Genomic DNA, 17,903 nt, shown 5'->3' on the forward strand with positions numbered 1-17,903 from the left:
AGCTTGAACTTCAATGTAACTCAACTAGTTAAGACATATACCATCGATCAAGAGGTTAAGATTCACTAAAGAAGTAGGAACTTTAAACGTAACTCAACTAGTTAAGACATATAGCATCGATCAAAAGATTTGAACCTGAAACAAAATATTCCCTTTGGTCTATAGCTTCATATAAACTTAATGAAACTCTTCCTACTTATTTCTAGAATTGCCCATTTGACTAAAATGTATGATTCAATCTTATTAAGTGCAGAACACCTGATAGTTACACTCATCTCAGCTACTCAAGTTAATGCATACCAGTCTTTAGTAATTCCAAACCAAGCCACAAGTCTATGAGTCGCGGGCTCGTTCTTCAACTGGCAATGCTATCTCTGGTAGTTACGAGCTCCGTAACTGTTTTACCTGGCTCTGAGAAAAAATTGACAATCAAGCATGTTTTGTCGTATCAGTACTGGTTCGCACTTGGATTTTAAGCAAACATGCAACATGTACCTTACATATGGAGACTTAGCTAATAAAGAAACGGTACCAATATGGGCCAGAAAGGAGAATAGATTATCTAAGTAGGGCACGTGAAAGTTGAGGCATAAATAATACTGAATCATGAAGGTTGAGTTACAAAGTAGAAATTTCTACTAGAGATTAAAAATGACCACAAGAGAACAAACCAGTTAATGCGACAACAGTTTGATTAAACGAAAAGAGTTAAGACATAATTTTCACGGTGAACTCTACAAAACTAAGCTAATTTTGTCTTCAAATCTATTTCTAGAAACAATATACTCAGCTCAAGCCCACCGCTAGTAGATATTGTCCTCTTTGGCCTTTTCCTCAAGGTTTTTAAAACGCGTATACTAGGGAGAGGTTTCCATACCCTTATAAAAAATGTTTCGTTCTCCTCCCCAAATGAGTACTGATCCTATTGCGTAACTCTGAAAGATAGCATTTTAAAAACTTCGAGGGAAAGTCTGAAAGGGAAAGCCCAAAGAAGACAATATATGCTAGCGGTGGACTTGGGTTGTTACAGTATATAGATCATGTATATAAAATATAGAACAAGTAACAATCCGACCTAATTACAAATCAATGACAAGAAAAAAGCCTCCCCCCCACCTCTATATATGTGTTACTTATGGAGGTCAAAGTTCAAAAAAACATCAAGTTCCAGACATTGGATAATTCACCAACGAATAACGAACACCGTTGCATGAATAGGAAACTTTCATTATATGAAATACGAAGTATCCTAACAAGTTTATCTAGTAAAACTGGGAGAGATTCTAACACAACGTGAAAACATGACGATGGTTGACGAAGAAAACTGCTAATAGAGCACAGTGCACACATTAGAATTCAAGAACAAACAGGGGACAAGCAGTTAGACTTCGTGGTAACAAAACCATCATGGAGATGACAAAAAAATTTAAACCCGCGATCAGAAAATTTGAAGTAGAAGCAACAAGCAAGGATCTTACATTTATTACATCCTCTGACCTCCTCTTGATGCCAGGTCCACTACTACTGCTATCTACAAATCTATGATAATACTTTAGAGGGTGGTACTTCAATGAAGCTAACTCTTCTTTAGCTACGTCGAGTCTCCGTTTTTCAGCTTTCTGTAGCGAGCAGTGTTACAAATTAAAATTGCAGTTGTTATCGAATGGGAAAATAACGTTTCAACATCTAAAACTTACAAGTGCTTTCCTAGAAATGGAAAGTTGTAGCTCACAAAGCTTGAGCTCCATATCGAGAGTCCGCAAGCGAGAATCAACAGACACGCTGCATTGTTCGACAATTTGCCTTTGCCTTGCCCTAATGACCTCTGGCTGCCAGACTCTCAAAGCTACTGATGCTTCCCTGTGACTACCAAACATAATTATCATATCTAAAATTTTTGAATATAAACCAAACTTGACATTTTACTCACTGCCCAGAATAATACTCAAACAACTCCAATCAACGATTTAACTAAATGCAATCAACTAAGTTGCAGAAGCACACAAGTTCCAAGAATTTTCCAAGGAAAATTTAGGATTCCAGCACTCAATTTCCCCTCATTTCCACCAGCGTCTAAAGCATCAAACGAGGAAAGAACAGAAAATATAACTGAAATTTTGAATTAATTGCTGAACACTACCTGACCGTGCGTAAATTAGACAATTCCGTCAAGGTCCTTGTCAATTTCTTGGTCTCCTCCACCAAGCCTTCCTCTAATTCTTCAAGCCTTCTAAAATGCGCCTTTATTTGGTTATTCTTTCTAAACACTGTTCTCCTATGCTTCTCTGCCTTCTTATACCTATCTCTCTCCAACCTGACCAGAACAAGAACCAAAATCCAAAAACCAAAAAAAAAAAAAAAGAATCATCGTCCAGAAGAGGAAAGGAACACGAACATACAAATTCGTCCGATCGTAATCAGATTAACCAAACGCCATTACACGAGACAACAAAAAAAAAAAAAAAAAAATCAGATATATGGTGCAGTTCACAAATTGTTCCGTGTACCTGAGTTTGTAAAGGAACTTCGAAGAGGCGTCGGAGGATGAAAAAGAAGAAGATGAGGAAGGGTAATCGGAGGAGAGAAGGTGAGACCATAGACATTCGTCGTCGGAGAGGCGGCGAAGTCGGCGAGAAGAGATGGAGATGCAACAGAGATCTCTGTAAGTGAAATCACACCTCTTAACACCAATTTCCAGAATTTGTCTCCATAGCTCGTCTGGCAATTCTGACATTTTCGGATTCGCGAAGATGAAAAGGAACGATCGTACAAAGCCCTAAAATCTAATGAATTGTGTGTTCATACATATTATAGGAGATTTAATTAATTCATAAAAATTAAAATTCTATTTAATATATTAATTATATTGAGAATTATATGTAACAATTAATGGTTTAATTTTTAATAATAATTTGGATTATTTTATTTGTAAGTTGATAATAATATAGCATAATAATAAGATTGTGTCGTATATTGGTAACATTATTGATATGCCTCACTTTATAATAAGAGTTTAAAAAAAAAAATGATCTAACCCAACCCGTATGATTTGGGTTGAGATATAAATTTATTTGGATCGAGATACATATATATACACACACATATACATTTATTTGTATGATAACACGTGTCCAGTGGCCCTACACGTGTCATATGTGTGATATGTTTTGCTATATGATATGCCAAGGAACATTAGAGTATAAATGAAACGTCATATTATGCTATATAATGAATTATGATATGTTATGAAATGTCATGATATACAATGATATGATTGTGTTAGGCCATGATATGTTATGACATGCCATGATATGTTTCGAGATAAGAAGACGATGCAACCTGTAAGCTATGATTTAAAGGTTATGTTATGAATGAAATGAGTTTGTAAGATTCTATGTATGCATATTACCGAGTATAATATGTGAGAGAGGAATGGTGGTTGAAAAATGTTGGGACCTCATGCATAATTGTATGTTCACGTGAATTGGGATACTTTCCCTTATGATGAGTATGGACGTGTACGCTATGAAATGGAAATGATCATCATGTTTATCATGATTCTACGACGGTCTCTATTCCCTCCAGGTGTCCGACTACAGCACCAGAGACGCTAGACTGCAGCAGGTCGTATAGGGGTGTGCAAGCCCACCTGATAGGCTCATGCTTACACGTGTGGGTCATTGTAGAGAAGTAAATACTCATCCAATTTGCCCAGACGGGAAAGGCATCTAAGAGAAGACAGTTTTAAATGATAGGTCTCATTCATGTTGCATGTATTTGCATTCTCTGACCCCAATAGTCGGGACATCATTTTAAAGCTTTTAATGCATTTTATTCGAAACCTCACTACAAATTGCGAGATTTCTGGTGAGGCATTGAAACCGTAGAATTAAATTGCTCCACGCCCCCATAAATCTCCAAGTAGCACCCTCTAATCCACCCCATCCGTTCCACATTCATTTTGCAACACGGACACACCTAGAGAAAATGGAATAAAGAGAGAGAAATTGAGGAAAAAAAAGGAAATTCCATCGACAGAAAATTACGATGACGACGTTATCCTTTCCTATCCGAGGTAGCCTTCGACGTCTTGGTGGATATAGTACCTCACAGGGAGTATTGCAGTCGTTGTGGGTAGAGGAATTGACGGAGAAAACATCGCCAAAAAAGAAGGAAAATCGAAGCCCTCGTTCTCAGTACTACTCGAGCAAAGGGTCAACCAAGAGATAAAGGTTAGAATTAGATGAGACAAGGTTAGAATTAGATTACTCCTTATAAGCAAGATTTGGAATCTTGTTCTGTGACGGCCCGAAATTTTCTACTTAATTTAAGGTCGCTACTATATACATACCATAAACATTAAATGCGGAATACTTCATTTAAATTCCATAAAACATAACCTTTATCTTAAAACACAGCCATAGACTTACGTATTTCGAAAACATCTTTAAAACGACACAACAAAAGACTCGAAATAAAATAAATAAACGTTCAAGTTTAAAACATCCTATTCTATCCTAAGTCTAAGAAAATAAATGCCAATATCCTATGCATGTGCCATGATCTCGAGTTGCGATGTCGTCGTCAGCCGTACAGGAATGCCTTGCTTTAACCTGAAAAATGTAGTAGCACATAGCTTGAGTATTTAAAGAAATACTCAGTAAGTGACCCCACTATTCGGGTTAAATGCAACAATCACATGCAATGAAATGATGGGACCTATCTTTCGTTTCGTTTCGTTTCGTTTCGTTTTCCCTTCGGTGTAATCCTAACAGGTAATCGTGGACGTGTACCATATACTCTACACGCATCCCATACGTGCGAGTATGGGCTCACCAGCTAATTTGCACACCGCTAGGCCACTGTCCCTAGCCGGTGGGCATGCTCTAGGGGCCCACTGGGACCCGTTAAAACTAAAACCGTCACGGCAGCGCTATACAAGGCATAACAATCGTTGTCCTGCCATTTGGATGTACGCGTCCATACCCTCGTGATGGGATAGGGGTATCCCCCCAAATGTATGATCACACAATATGCATGAGGTCCCACTAGTCCTACAGTCATCATTTAATGAACATAACCCTGTGTCACGTTTTCATGCTTACATGTCATTCTCATTCTCATTTCATTACATATCATACATATTCCTAGCGGGGTTATGTATCATGCAATTTACCGTATTTCATGTCATACAATTCATTCAGTTACATTCCAATACTCATACAACAAGCCATAATCGTACAAGGGCCACACATCGTCACATGCATTCATATCACATCAACTAAGCAGCATAAATAACATACATTCATGTTCACATGATTTCGTACTTAAGCACAATAATCTAGCATACAATGTATCATATCATAACCAAGTCAATAACGTAAACACTTCATAGTCATATCGTTCTCTAACAACCATAGCCTTAACGTTCTTATACCTATCACAGACATATTATTACGTGACGTACCTTAGTCATATCGTCACAAGAATGTACCCTAATGCTATCGTTCCATCAATCTATCACAAACCTATCCCTTTCTAGCCATAACCTAACCGTATTCTTTCATCAATCTCTCCTATCCATAGAACGGTATGTAACCTAACTCTAACATTTCATGAACGTATCTTACTCCTATCGTTACATTTCGTTTTGTGCATCCTTCTCGTATCCTATCTCAAACATCTCTTAGAGCACATCGTACCATAATTATTACCATACAATCCACATATTATAACATAACATAACATATAGGAAGCATATCGATCCACAGACAATTCACACATATCAATATATATGACACGTGCCGAACCACAGGGCACGTATCAACATCAAATATAACCATGCCGATAGTAAGGTCACTTACCTGACTAGCTTAAGTCGTTGTCACAAATATATCTTTAATGAAAGTTCGATTCCGTCCTTTGAAATCCGAGTCAACCTATATGAGTTCATGACATCAGTTTCAAGTTTAAACTCTATAAAATTATTTCTCTCATTTAGATTGGCCATCGAAAAATTGTGATATTTCGTGTTAGACAAAATTTAAAGGAACTCACTACACTGATATTTCCTGTTTTACTGTTAAATCCTGTTCAACAAATCTTTCCTCAATCTTTCCTCTTCTTCTGTAATTATTTTTAAGAAGGTACTATTCAATTTTGTTAATCTATTCTACTTCCAAATCTTCCATTTTTATTTTTATTATTATTTTTCTTTTCAGTTAACAATGTTCTGTATTTCTATCTCTATCTAGCTTTTAATTTAATCGATTCATTTGGTTATATTCTTTTCCTATAATTCATATAAAATTACAACCTAAATACTTGCAACAATTCAGTATATCTAAATCATTGCAACAATTTAGTAGATCTAAAATATAATTGATTTTGATTTCCTAAACTCATACAGAATTCTTTTCATTTAATCTCTAATTCAAAACTAAATAATTGTAACCAAATTAATAAAAGGAAGATTTAACATACTGATCTCTTCAAATGACATATCTCCTATGGCAGAGCTAGTCTGCTTAAACCTTTTGTTTTATTTTTCTATTTGTTTTTGTAGGAAATAAGAATTCTGTGTAAATCTACGTTGTTTTTACAGAAAAGAGATTCGTGATTTGTTGCCAGATTTATTTTTAGGGGAGGAATGGTGAGAGATTGAAGGAAGGAGGAGGGATCGATTACCAAATGTTTTATTTATTTATTATTTTATTATTTTAACTATTTTTTTATAATTATTTTTATTTGTTTATTTCTTTATTTATTTTTGGGCTATTACATGTTCTAGATTGGGTCACTCCAAAATCGAACTTGATAAAAATTTTATTGAATGGCCCGATGCAATTTACCACGATAATTGCTTGAAACTTATAAACGGCAAGATTTGGAATGTGCCCAGATGCAATTTTTATTGAATGACCCAGATGCAATTTACCACAATACTTACTTAAACTTAGAAATGGCAACATTTGGAAATTGAGTCACTCTACCATCGAACTTGATAAAGATTTTATTGAATGGCCCAGATGCAATTTACCACAATAATGGCTTGAAACTTAGAAACGGCCATGATAAAACTTTTATTGAATGACCCAGATGCAATTTACCACAATAATTGCTTGAAACTTAGAAACGGCCATGATAAAGCTTTTATTGAATGACCCAGATGCAATTTACCACAATAATTGCTTGAAACTTAGAAAAGGCCATGATAAAGCTTTTATTGAATGACCTAGATGCAATTTACCACAATAATTGCTTGAAACTAAGAAAGGGCAATGATGCTATAATGTCTAACGGGTAAAGTCTCAACTTGAGAGATCAATTTCATTTCCCACAAATTTGATTTTTACCTCATAATTTGTGGGTATTTATAGCCTCTGCACAAAAGAAATTAGCGGCCGTGATTTATTCCGATCCCCTTCAATCTCCACAAAAAGTCAATTTGACCATTACAAACTTTATGGAATTAAAAATTATAAATAAAGTTTTCTAATAACTCATGAAATGATGTTTGCAACTTCATCCGCTACTTCAACCGAGCAAATATTTACTTCTAAAACTTCAAATGGTCTTTCCTCAATCAAATCAGCTTGTAACTCATGAAATGATGCTTGTTGAATCTTTTTGACCTTGAATCGTGTAATGGGTCCAGTTGAAACATTTGGGACACCGTGATTCTTATCAGAGATGAGTCGTCGAAGCAAATATTTGGACCTAAGTACAGCCCACAAAAACATTTATTGCGTCAGCTTAAGGTGTTTTGTTTCAACCCAGCTCAACGACCCATGCACCCGTGCCGCAACTCAGTGACAACCCGTGTCTCCCTTAGCTCACACGTGCCAGACACATGATCTCCCCCAATCGCGGCTCAAATTTGACTTGGCATCGGCCTGCATAGCATCTTGGCTGACTCGTGACTTCTGGACTTAGGTGGCTCAGTATGTAATTTTTACACTTTTGAAGCCATTTTTTTAACCTTATTTAAGGCATTTGAAGTTAGTAAAACTTCCCTTTACTCAATTTTAGGTAGCTTGAAAACTTAAGTTATTGCACCATATTATTGTACGTTAAGTTTAGGTGTTCTTTGTATTGACATATGATGCTATGTAATGTATGCATGTGATATCCATTATAATATATTAGGAATAAAATGAAATGTTATGTATGTCATGTCTTGCCATGCGAAGTTATGTGATGGATAATGTCTTGCCATGCGAAGTTATGTGATGGATAATGTCTTGCCATGCGAAGTTATGTGATGGATAATGTGATGATTATCATGTATACATCATGCATATATGTAATATGTTACGGAAGAAAAGAGAAAGGAAATGATGATAATGCTATGATATGAATGTAAATTATGGGGACCTCATGCATGTATGTATGTCATGTGCATCAGGATACTTACTCGTTTTGTTATGTTAGTACGGACGCATACCTTCGATATTTATGTTTGTCATGATATCATGTAAGCCTACCCTTTTTTGTGGCATCCGACGATGTATAATGTGTTGTGTCAGACCAAACTAGGCCTAGGGGTGCGTATTCGAGCTCGTCTAGTGGATCCATGTGCACGTACATGGACCGTGTGTGGGGAAGTACCACACATCCGACCCTGCCTAAACTGGAAAGAGTCCAAGGCCATGTGACGATTTTAAAAAATAGGTCCCAATTCATGTTATGTGTAATTACATTACTAGCCCCAATAGTGAGATGACTACAAATTTGAGGTATAGAAACCACCAAATTGTTAGTTCATAAGTCTAAAGTGTTATAAATTTGAAAGTACAAGAATTAGATCTGACAAACTAAAATTCAAAGACTAAATTGTTATTTTTACGACCATTAGTGTCTTTTAACCTATAACCTAAAAAAAAGAGTGATCGAACATTGAAGGACAAATAAAAAGAAGGAAGAGAGCAATGGTAGGAAGAATGGCAAGTGAGCTCGCCCGTTTATACGTTAAACTTTTCGATGTTGCCACATTGATATTTATCCCCCATCGTACCTGAAACGTTATCCTATAATCACCTAGACATAAACAGTAATACAAAGCCTATACAACATATTAAGTAATACTGCATAAACTAAATGAGAGATCTTTTTCATGAATTTTGATGGTCATCCATAAGAGAAGTTTATACTATAAATTCTCAACTTTAAATTTTGATTCCTTATTGACATGCCTTCTAGACAAATGTTAGCTGTTAATCAGAAAAGAATAGGTTAACATGGCCTATAAAAGCAATCTGATATGTTGCTTCTAAATGTCGGGATGGAAAATATAATTTTAACCCAAAACTAATCAACTTTTGGTACTTCACACGTCATAATGTACTTAACTCCGATAACCTAGAGTGAACTAAAAGAGTGAGATTCTACATCGATTGGAGAGAAAAACAAAACATTCTTTATAAGAGTGTGAAAACCTCTGTTTAGCAAACGTGTTTTAAAAACCTTGAGAGGAAACCCATGACAATATCTACTAGCAGTAGGCTTAGACGGTTGCAAAAAGTTAGTATACTCCGTTTACAAAATGGCAGCTATGACCTAGAGTGACCTAAAAGAGTGTGAGATTCCACATCGATCGGAGGAGAACGAAACATTCTTTATAAGAGTGTGGAAACCTCTCCCTAACAGACGTGTTTTAAAAACCTTGAGAGGAAACTTATGACAATATCTACTAGCGATAGACCGACTCCATTTACAAAATCGCAGCTAAGTAAAGTTATAAAGATGAGAAGAAGAAAAGAAACAAACCTGATGCAGAGAATTGGTAAGAAGTAGAAGAGTCCTGCAGTAATAAGAAGTTACCCAAATGAGATTATCCACTTTCCGTCCGCTGTAATATTTATTTATAAATTTACACATATAACAGCAGTTTTAAGATTCCACGTTGGTGGAAAGGAAAGAAACACCTTCTTTATAAAGGTCTGAAAACCTCTCCCTAGCAGAGCGTGTTAAAATCTTATGGGGAAGCCCAAAGAGGACAATACTGCTGCGGTGGGCTTGAACTGTTACAAAACTAGTAGCAAATACCAACCATGCCTAAACAGACCGGGAATGACTGAACATAACAACGGTTATAATGGCACATGTAGTTAAAAGAGGACAATATCTACTGGCGGTGAGTTTGGACTATTACAAAACTAGTAGCAAATACCAACCGTGCCTAAATAGACAAGGAATGACTGAACATAACAATGATTATAATGACACATGCAGTTAGAAGAAGACAATATTTATTAGCGGTGGGCTTGGACTGTTACAAAACTAGTAGCAAATACCAACCATGCCTAAACAGACAAGGAATGATAATGGCACATGTAGTTAGAAGAGGACAATATTTGCTAGCGGTGGGCTTGGATCGTTACAAAACTAGTAACAAATACCAATGATGCCTAGACAGGCAGGGAATGATTGAACATAGCAACAGTTATAGTAGCACATGTAGTTAGAAGAGGACAATATCTGCTAGCGGTGGCTTGGACCGTTATAAAACTAGTAGCAAATACCAACAATGCCTAAACAGACAGGGAATGACTGAACATAACAACGGCTATAATGACACAACTGTTACAAAACTAGTAGCAAATACCAACCATGCCTAAACAGACCAGGAATGACTGAACATAACCACGGTTATAATGGCACATGTAGTTAGAAGAAAACTTCTGCTTGTAAGTTACTGCGTTTCAAAAGACTTTCTTTTAACGAACAGAATATCATTAAGAAGAATTAAAGAATGTAAAAGGGTCTAAAACAGTATGCAGCAAGAAAAGGGACCCAACAACCAAAAAGAACAGAAGAATCAGAAAAAGAGGGTATACCAACCTGAAAATAAGCCGGCTTTGCAAATATCTTCTTTCATCTGTACAAGCAAATATAGGAATGTCCCTAAAGGTGGAGAGAGTTTATACCATTTTGAAATAACAAGATAAGAACATCCACGCCTGCTCATATTCCATGACAAACCACAATAAAGGAAGACAAAAAGTTTTGTACATGGAAGTCATTACTATCAACAATTTTTTCCTGTTGTGTGATGCAAGGTTTCACAGACAATGTGAACTGATGTTGCAAAGACAAATAATGCTATATTTGAAACCAATTATATGATACCTTAAATCTATTGTTCTGCAAAGAAATCGATCTAGCTGCTACAAACAAAAAAACAGTGGAAGAAAACAACTATTTTACACAAGTTGATTCCTTTTCTGGTTTTCTTTTCCTATGGAAAATCACAGACTACAAAAGATCATTTCAAATGCACTTTTGATGTTTAAAAGATACCCAAAGCCTATTCTTAATTTTTTTTACTTAGGATTTGAGTTCCATCCTCTCGCTGCTTCGTTCCTCTGTCAATTCAATCGTTCAGGGCAAAAGCGAACTCCAGAAAACATGCCTATTCCGTCAGTTCCTTGATGTAGACACGGCTTAATCTACTTGAGCTTGAGAAAACGCAAGCCATACTAGGCAACAACCTAATCTATGTTGGAAATAACCCACAATCGAAATATGTCGAAATAAATAACGGAAGCAGAAGAACAATTTGAGGGGAAAGAGCTTTTGAATGGAGGAACCTTTAAGCACTTATGCTTTGATTAATTCTATTTTTTTGTTGTTAAAATAACATGCATCTAATGAGTATTTCTAGTGGAGATTGCACAATCGATCTCCTATACTTCCTCCTCAAATCAATAACTACTAAATCTCATCTCCTGAACTTTCAAATCAATATCTACTAAATCTTCCTAATCGATCTCCTAAACTTTCAAATCAATAACTACTAAATAATTATCCTAAAATTGCTCTAGGTTAATGACTTCTTTTGCTAAGTCAAGCTTAGTAACTCACTATCTATAAGAGAGCGGATACAGTAACTTTCTCCCTTAAGAACAGAAAAATGACACAAAGGAGGATAACACTCTATATCAAGTCATTGACAATAATAACTCTGCTGAAGGAAGAATTAATGTAACATCTTTCCACAAAAGCTACTCAACATCTCCCACTCCTCCTCATAAGGTAGATGGACATGGCCCCACGAATTCATAACTAGTTTTTCTTTCAAATTCATGATCAAGGAGCTTAAAAAATCTAAATATACTCACAGAAGCTCTTTTTATGATGGAACGTGGGAAGACAAATATCCCAGGAAGATAACATTTTCTTGTTGGGCGCTCAGCCACATAGCCATTAATACTCAAGAGGCAATCCAAAGAAGGCAGCCTCATCCTCATCTAACTATTTCCCTCAGGCCTCAGCTGGTGTAAGAGTGCAGTAAAGAAGAAGAAACACAAGGACACTTGTTTATCTCATGCGAATTTGCTAACAAATTCTGGAGCCATAATGTTGGAATAATTGAATGGCAACTCCTATTCGACGGGACACTAACGACCTTCTACAAGAGCTACTGGAGGCAGCCTTTCAAGAAGGAAAAGGAAATTCTCTGGCCCTACTCATTAGAGCCTCCCTTTGGTGTATTTGGAGATAAAGGAAGAACAGGAATGATTTTTCACCCCTTCTACAAGTTATAGTCTAAATGAACTCTTGATGAGTTGGAGGACCTTTTTGTAACTCTCCCCTTTTGAATAGTTCATCATATCAATGAAACATTTGTTTTTCATCAACAAAATAAACAAAAAAATGTTAAATAAACAATAACAACAACAGCAACAATAATAAATAAATAACAATATAGCTCCAAGATGGAAGTCAGTCATGTAATTTTCCTGCATAGGCATATTCGAAAGAAATTTCGAAAGACTCACCCCATTATTTTCTACTCCTGCACTTTTCGTTCAGTCAAACATAAAAGTAGTATGTGAAATTTAGATTCAGCACCATCTCAATTTTGTATGAACAGAGAATGAAATGCAAATATACGAAGAATACAAGTAACGAAGAAAGAGTAACTGAAATCAAATCGAGAATTTGAAAAATCACTATGATGACATATAATAGTTTCTCTAAACAGTTTAGAAATGGTGACCTGTGAGCATTGCTGAGCTTAAAATCTACCATTGAAACACTTGCAGATGCACAAGGAGAAAAGGGACTCTATACGAATATATGCACTTCCACTGTCATTCAATCCAGTGCCTATTAAATCATCACATTTCTCTACTATGGGATTTGAACTCTCGAAAAAAAGGTAGAATCAGAACATCATTAAATTTGTGGCAGTCCCTACAACAAACGGCTCCATAACTAACCGAGTCAAGAAGTAAAACATGACACCCAAAGTGATGGATATGGGAAGCGCAGGCAGAGCTCGATGGCAAACGGATAACAAAATGAGAGTGCATCCAAGTCCTGAGATGATAGCAAGATAACAAGCATAGACTGTCATCAGATCATACATTGCAGCTCTACCCACGAGGACGCTGTAGAACACAAAGTCCCCAAGACCAAGCCTAATACCTCTACTCATAACCTCAGTATGGGCAACCCTTGCCGTTTCTCTCTGGTTTTGCGACGATGGCAATTCAACCAGAGGAGACAATTCCTCAGCTATAAGGATTTCAGTTTCTCTGTTGCCAAAGTGTCGACGCATATCTGGAGTAAGAACTTCAGTTGAATAACCAGATGATCCGCTCTCTGATGATTGTCTTTCTCGCAAGTAACTTACTAACGGTGACCTCTCCCCTTCATCTCCATTTCTTTCAACCTCTTCATTCTGAAAATTCTGATAGTCTGCAGCAGGGCGATCAGAATTACGTCGGTTTTCATTCCCAGTACGGTTCAAATTGTTATCAGAAGGTGCCTGAAGCTCTATTGATCCAGAATCTGAGACTCCAGCAACCAACAGTCCCAATCCCCCCCGATTCTCTGGACCCCTCGAGACCGTAGGCCGAGCCTCATAAACCAGAGCTGGAAGCTCTTCGTCCCTGCTCGAGGCCAACTCCACCAGCAGCTTAAGAGGTCCACCAGGTGCCAAAACAGCCACCAAATCATACAGAGCCAAGGCTACGAGCAAACTCCAAGTAGTCCACTCAGGCAGCTTCGTGAACCAAGCAGCCACAATTATACCCAAAAACACCATATACGATTGCCTCATGATGATAGGGATTCCTCCTGAGAAAACCGCGAGCACTCCCACCACCGTAAAGTTGAACAGTAAAATCAAACAAGTAATCGAATCAACCGGTATAGAATAATGTTGGATAATAGACAAGAAGATGGAGCCTCCCATGGAACCAAGCACGAAAAACGCAGAAAATCGCATGTAATTCTTCAAGAAATTGGTAAAGTTGTAGTAATAAAGAACAACGAGAAGGAAAGTAACAACAGCGATGAGAATGACGAAGACCAAAGCATTGAGAAGAGCACCTTCTAGCTTCTGAGCGGCGGAATCGGAAGGGCTCTCGAGGTAGACGAGATTCGCGGCGGTGCGAATCGGAGCGGAGGCGAGAGGGTCAGCGGAAGAGAGGGAATAGACCAATAAAACGACGAGAAGCATACAGATTGAAACCGGAGACATGACACCGATGATCTCGACACCGATCGTCTCCAGTACGCTAGATTCCATGACGGTGGATTCCGGCGACGGCGAGCAGTTGGGATAAAATCAGAGATTCTGAGTTTCCAGTGCCATTTCAACGCCTTCCGAGGAGGGAGGAAGAAAGGGGAAATTTCTGTCTGTAGGGTGTAGACTTGTTGGAAAAATAAATTTTAATTTATTTCCTTTTTTTTTTAATTTATTTTATTTAATTTCTTTTTATTTTATATATATATATATGTGTATGTATATGTATATATATGTATATGTATATGTGGTATACATGTGTGTATATATATATATATATATGTATATGTACATATATATGTATATGTATATATATACACGTAGTACATATAATTTATGTTATGTATATGTGTTCTATGTAATGACATATGATGCTATGATATGTATGCATGTGGTAATGAATTACTAGGTACGTCATGTTATATATTGCCATGTAAAGCTAAGTGATGGATCATGTGATGATTGTCATATATATATATATATATATATGATGTATATGTACTGTGTCATAGATGAAAGGAAAAAGAGAATGATGTTAATGTTATGTTATGAATGAAAATCATAGGGACCTCATACATGTATGTATGTCATGTGCATTGGGATACTTCTCTATTATGTTATGCTAGCACGGACGCGTACTTTTGATATTTATGTTCACCATGATATCATTGGGCCTTTCCTTTTTTGCGGTGTTTGGTGATGTGTTAATGCATTGTGCCCGTCCAAGTTAGGTCCAGAGGGTATGTATACAAGCTTGCGTGGTGGGTCCACGTGCGTGTACGTGGGTCGTGTGTGGGGAAGTACTACATATTCAATCCTGCTTGGAATTGGAAGGAGCCTAAGGTCATATTACGGTTTTAAAGAATAGGTCTCAATCATGTTATGTGTGATTGCATTAGTAACCCCAACAGTGGAGTGACTTACTGAGTATTTCTTAAGATACTCAAGCCACGTGTTACCCTTATATTGTTAAGGTAAAGGTAAAACGCTTATGCACGAATGATGATGAATGATGAACTACAAGACTTGTCTTTCTTACTTTGTTCACGCTAAAAACTTTGATCGTTTTCTCTCCCCAATGTAAACTGTACTCCACTGTCCGTTTCTTGTCGTTTTTCCTTCGATTCTTTTATGTTTGTCCCCTTCTTCCGTCCACAACGTTTCATGGCTTGTAAGCACCTATATCACATAGATGTATAAGGCTCCAAAAATCCAAACCCAAATCTCATTTCCAACGAATAGCGACGTTGTTAAAGCGTGGGAACTTACAATCTCTGTACGTGTAGTCGTTGGTGGTCTTTTTTGTAGTGTGGGCTGGTCGTTTCGACGCCAAATCTCCTCGATTATCTCGTTGGAAAAATTCAGACCCTCTCTATCTTTCTCGTTCTCTCTCACTCTCTCGTTCCTTCTCTTTTCCTTACAGGTGGGCTTCTGGAGTGGGTCAGGAGGTCGTTGATCTTCGTGTTTGGCATGTCTAGGAGTTGGGGGAAAGCGTGGTCGAGGTTGGAACGAGAATTTTGGTGTTGCAAGAATTCTCGCAAGTCTTCGATGACCACGTTGAATTTATTTATTTTTATTATTATTATTATGTTTTTTTATTCGCTCGTTAGAGTATTAACATAACAAACATCAAACAATGCATAAAACACGACATGCTGCATCATTCATACATTATACAATTCATTCAACCAAACAAATAGTCACTTATATTGTTGGCCTAAGCCAAAGTCACTAATTTATCCTTAATGCTAGCTCATATTTGTATTTTGCAATCTAGTTCAACCTACATGGACACACCCAGCTAAGGGATAATAAATGATTTAGTTCATCTAATGATAGCAATTAAATCTACTTTTGACTAAATAGTAATTCAAATTGACCAAAGAATGTTCCTAATAACCTCAACACCTTGAAAGGGTAAAAAAAAAAAAAACACTTAAAAAAAAAGTAAAAAATGATAGAAAGGGTCGAAGTGGGTAAAAATTATGCAATCCAAGCCAAATAAGCCAAAATGAGACACTAGAGAAGGGCGCGGGTCGTGGGTTGGGTCGAGGCGTGAGTCATGGGTTGAGTTGGATTATCGGTAAAGTAGTGGATTAGGCCGATTTGGGTTGGGGGTCGAGTCAGTTTTGGTCATGGACAGCTTGGATCATGAATCAGGTTGTCGACTAGGTGCTGGAGTTGGGCCTAGGCTTCACGCGCATTGAACTGTGTAGGAGTGGACTTTGGGATAAGCGGTGGACGTGGGTCGAGTTTGTGCATACGAGAGGGTTGTTCCAAAGCTAAAGAAGATTCAACTTCGAACCTATTCTTTGGGCGCTATTGACTTGTTGCCCAATTTTGGTAGATTTTTGTCCAAATTTTTATGATGGATCATCACAAAAATGACCTAAAACACATAGAGAACTTTTGGTATCTATTTCTCCAACCCAAATCAAAATAATCTTAACGAAAATTAATGAAATTAGGAAACAACTAGAAATTTAGAAATCTGACATACAAGAATGGTCTCTTCAAACGATCCCACTGGATCTATGTAATATTGTATTCCGATATCGTCTTCTCCTTTGTAACAAATTTGAACAACACCGTCTTCTAGTTTGAAATTGTTTTATATTTAATTGTGTTGTTTGTCCTTCTTTATTTTAATTTGAAGTTTATCGAATTGTCATCTTTTATTTTTATTTGACAAACTTTCTTCTTCGTCTTTTTATTCATGGTTCGAAATTCGAAGCCTCGTAAATCATGTCGTGACATTACTCCAACATTTCAAGCTACTTTTGTGATTGGAGAAAATTCATTCAAGATATAGAAGCTAGTTGTTTTTAAATAAATGAATACCCAAAATTTTCTACCTAATTTAAGGTCGTTGTATCATAAACATTGAATGCGGAAATACTTCATTTAAACTTTTATAAAACATCACCATCATCTTAAAACACAGTCATGGGATTACGTGTTTTGAAAATACCTTTAAAAACGACACAACAAAAGACTAAATAAAATAAATAGACGTTTAAATTAAAAACATCATATTCTAGCCTAAGTCTAAGAAAATAAATACGACTACCCTATGCATGTGCCATGGTCTCGAGTTGCGACGCCATCGTCAGCCGTATAGGAATGTCTTGCCTTAACCTAAAATAGAAGTAGCACCTGACTTGAGTATTTAAAGAAAAACTTAGTGACTCCACTATTGGGGTTAAATGCAAGAACATGCGAATACAATGACGGGACCTATCATATCAGTTTATTTTTATACGGCACTATCCTAACGGGTAACTTTGATGTGTACCATATACTCTACATGTTAAAATGTCATCACTATCGAATAGGGTTAAGTCCAATCATTGTATGAGTAATT

At 36.8% G+C, this 17,903-nt stretch overlaps 2 protein-coding genes across 3 annotated transcripts; both read right to left on the bottom strand.

The window, feature by feature from the left end:
• Positions 1-129: 129 nt before the first annotated feature.
• Positions 130-2,799, bottom strand: LOC111453752 (F-box protein SKIP24). 2 transcript variants are annotated; one of them, XM_023094976.1, is made up of 5 exons: positions 2,508-2,799; positions 2,141-2,314; positions 1,698-1,860; positions 1,479-1,619; positions 130-411 (listed from the first exon to the last, which is right to left on the bottom strand). In XM_023094976.1, the coding sequence occupies exons 1-5, from the start codon at positions 2,732-2,734 to the stop codon at positions 382-384; spliced, it is 735 nt and encodes a 244-aa protein (XP_022950744.1). In that variant the 5' UTR covers positions 2,735-2,799; the 3' UTR covers positions 130-381. The 2 variants fall into 2 exon arrangements, with proteins under 2 accessions (XP_022950744.1, XP_022950743.1); XM_023094975.1 differs by having other exon boundaries at positions 1,698-1,866.
• A 10,128-nt stretch (positions 2,800-12,927) lies between these two features.
• On the bottom strand, positions 12,928-14,658 carry LOC111453749 (presenilin-like protein At1g08700). The gene has a single exon (XM_023094970.1). It carries the CDS (start codon positions 14,540-14,542, stop codon positions 13,172-13,174), a length of 1,371 nt encoding a protein of 456 aa, XP_022950738.1. The 5' UTR covers positions 14,543-14,658; the 3' UTR covers positions 12,928-13,171.
• Between the last annotated feature and the right edge of the window lie 3,245 nt (positions 14,659-17,903).

The sequence above is a fragment of the Cucurbita moschata genome, unplaced genomic scaffold, assembly GCF_002738365.1.
Source record: "Cucurbita moschata cultivar Rifu unplaced genomic scaffold, Cmos_1.0 Cmo_Scf00015, whole genome shotgun sequence".
Taxonomy (NCBI): Eukaryota; Viridiplantae; Streptophyta; class Magnoliopsida; order Cucurbitales; family Cucurbitaceae; genus Cucurbita; species Cucurbita moschata.

Bases quoted from the DNA above. Each gene is read 5' to 3' on its own strand.
- LOC111453752 (XM_023094975.1), bottom strand. From the start codon at position 2,734: ATGTCAGAATTGCCAGACGAGCTATGGAGACAAATTCTGGAAATTGGT. The intron at 1,867-2,140 runs GTAGTGTTCAGC...TATGTTTGGTAG, and splicing joins TCTAATTTACGCACGGTCAG to TCACAGGGAAGCATCAGTAG. The intron at 1,620-1,697 runs GTAAGTTTTAGA...TGCTCGCTACAG, and splicing joins CCATTTCTAGGAAAGCACTT to AAAGCTGAAAAACGGAGACT.
- LOC111453749 (XM_023094970.1), bottom strand. From the start codon at position 14,542: ATGGAATCTAGCGTACTGGAGACGATCGGTGTCGAGATCATCGGTGTC.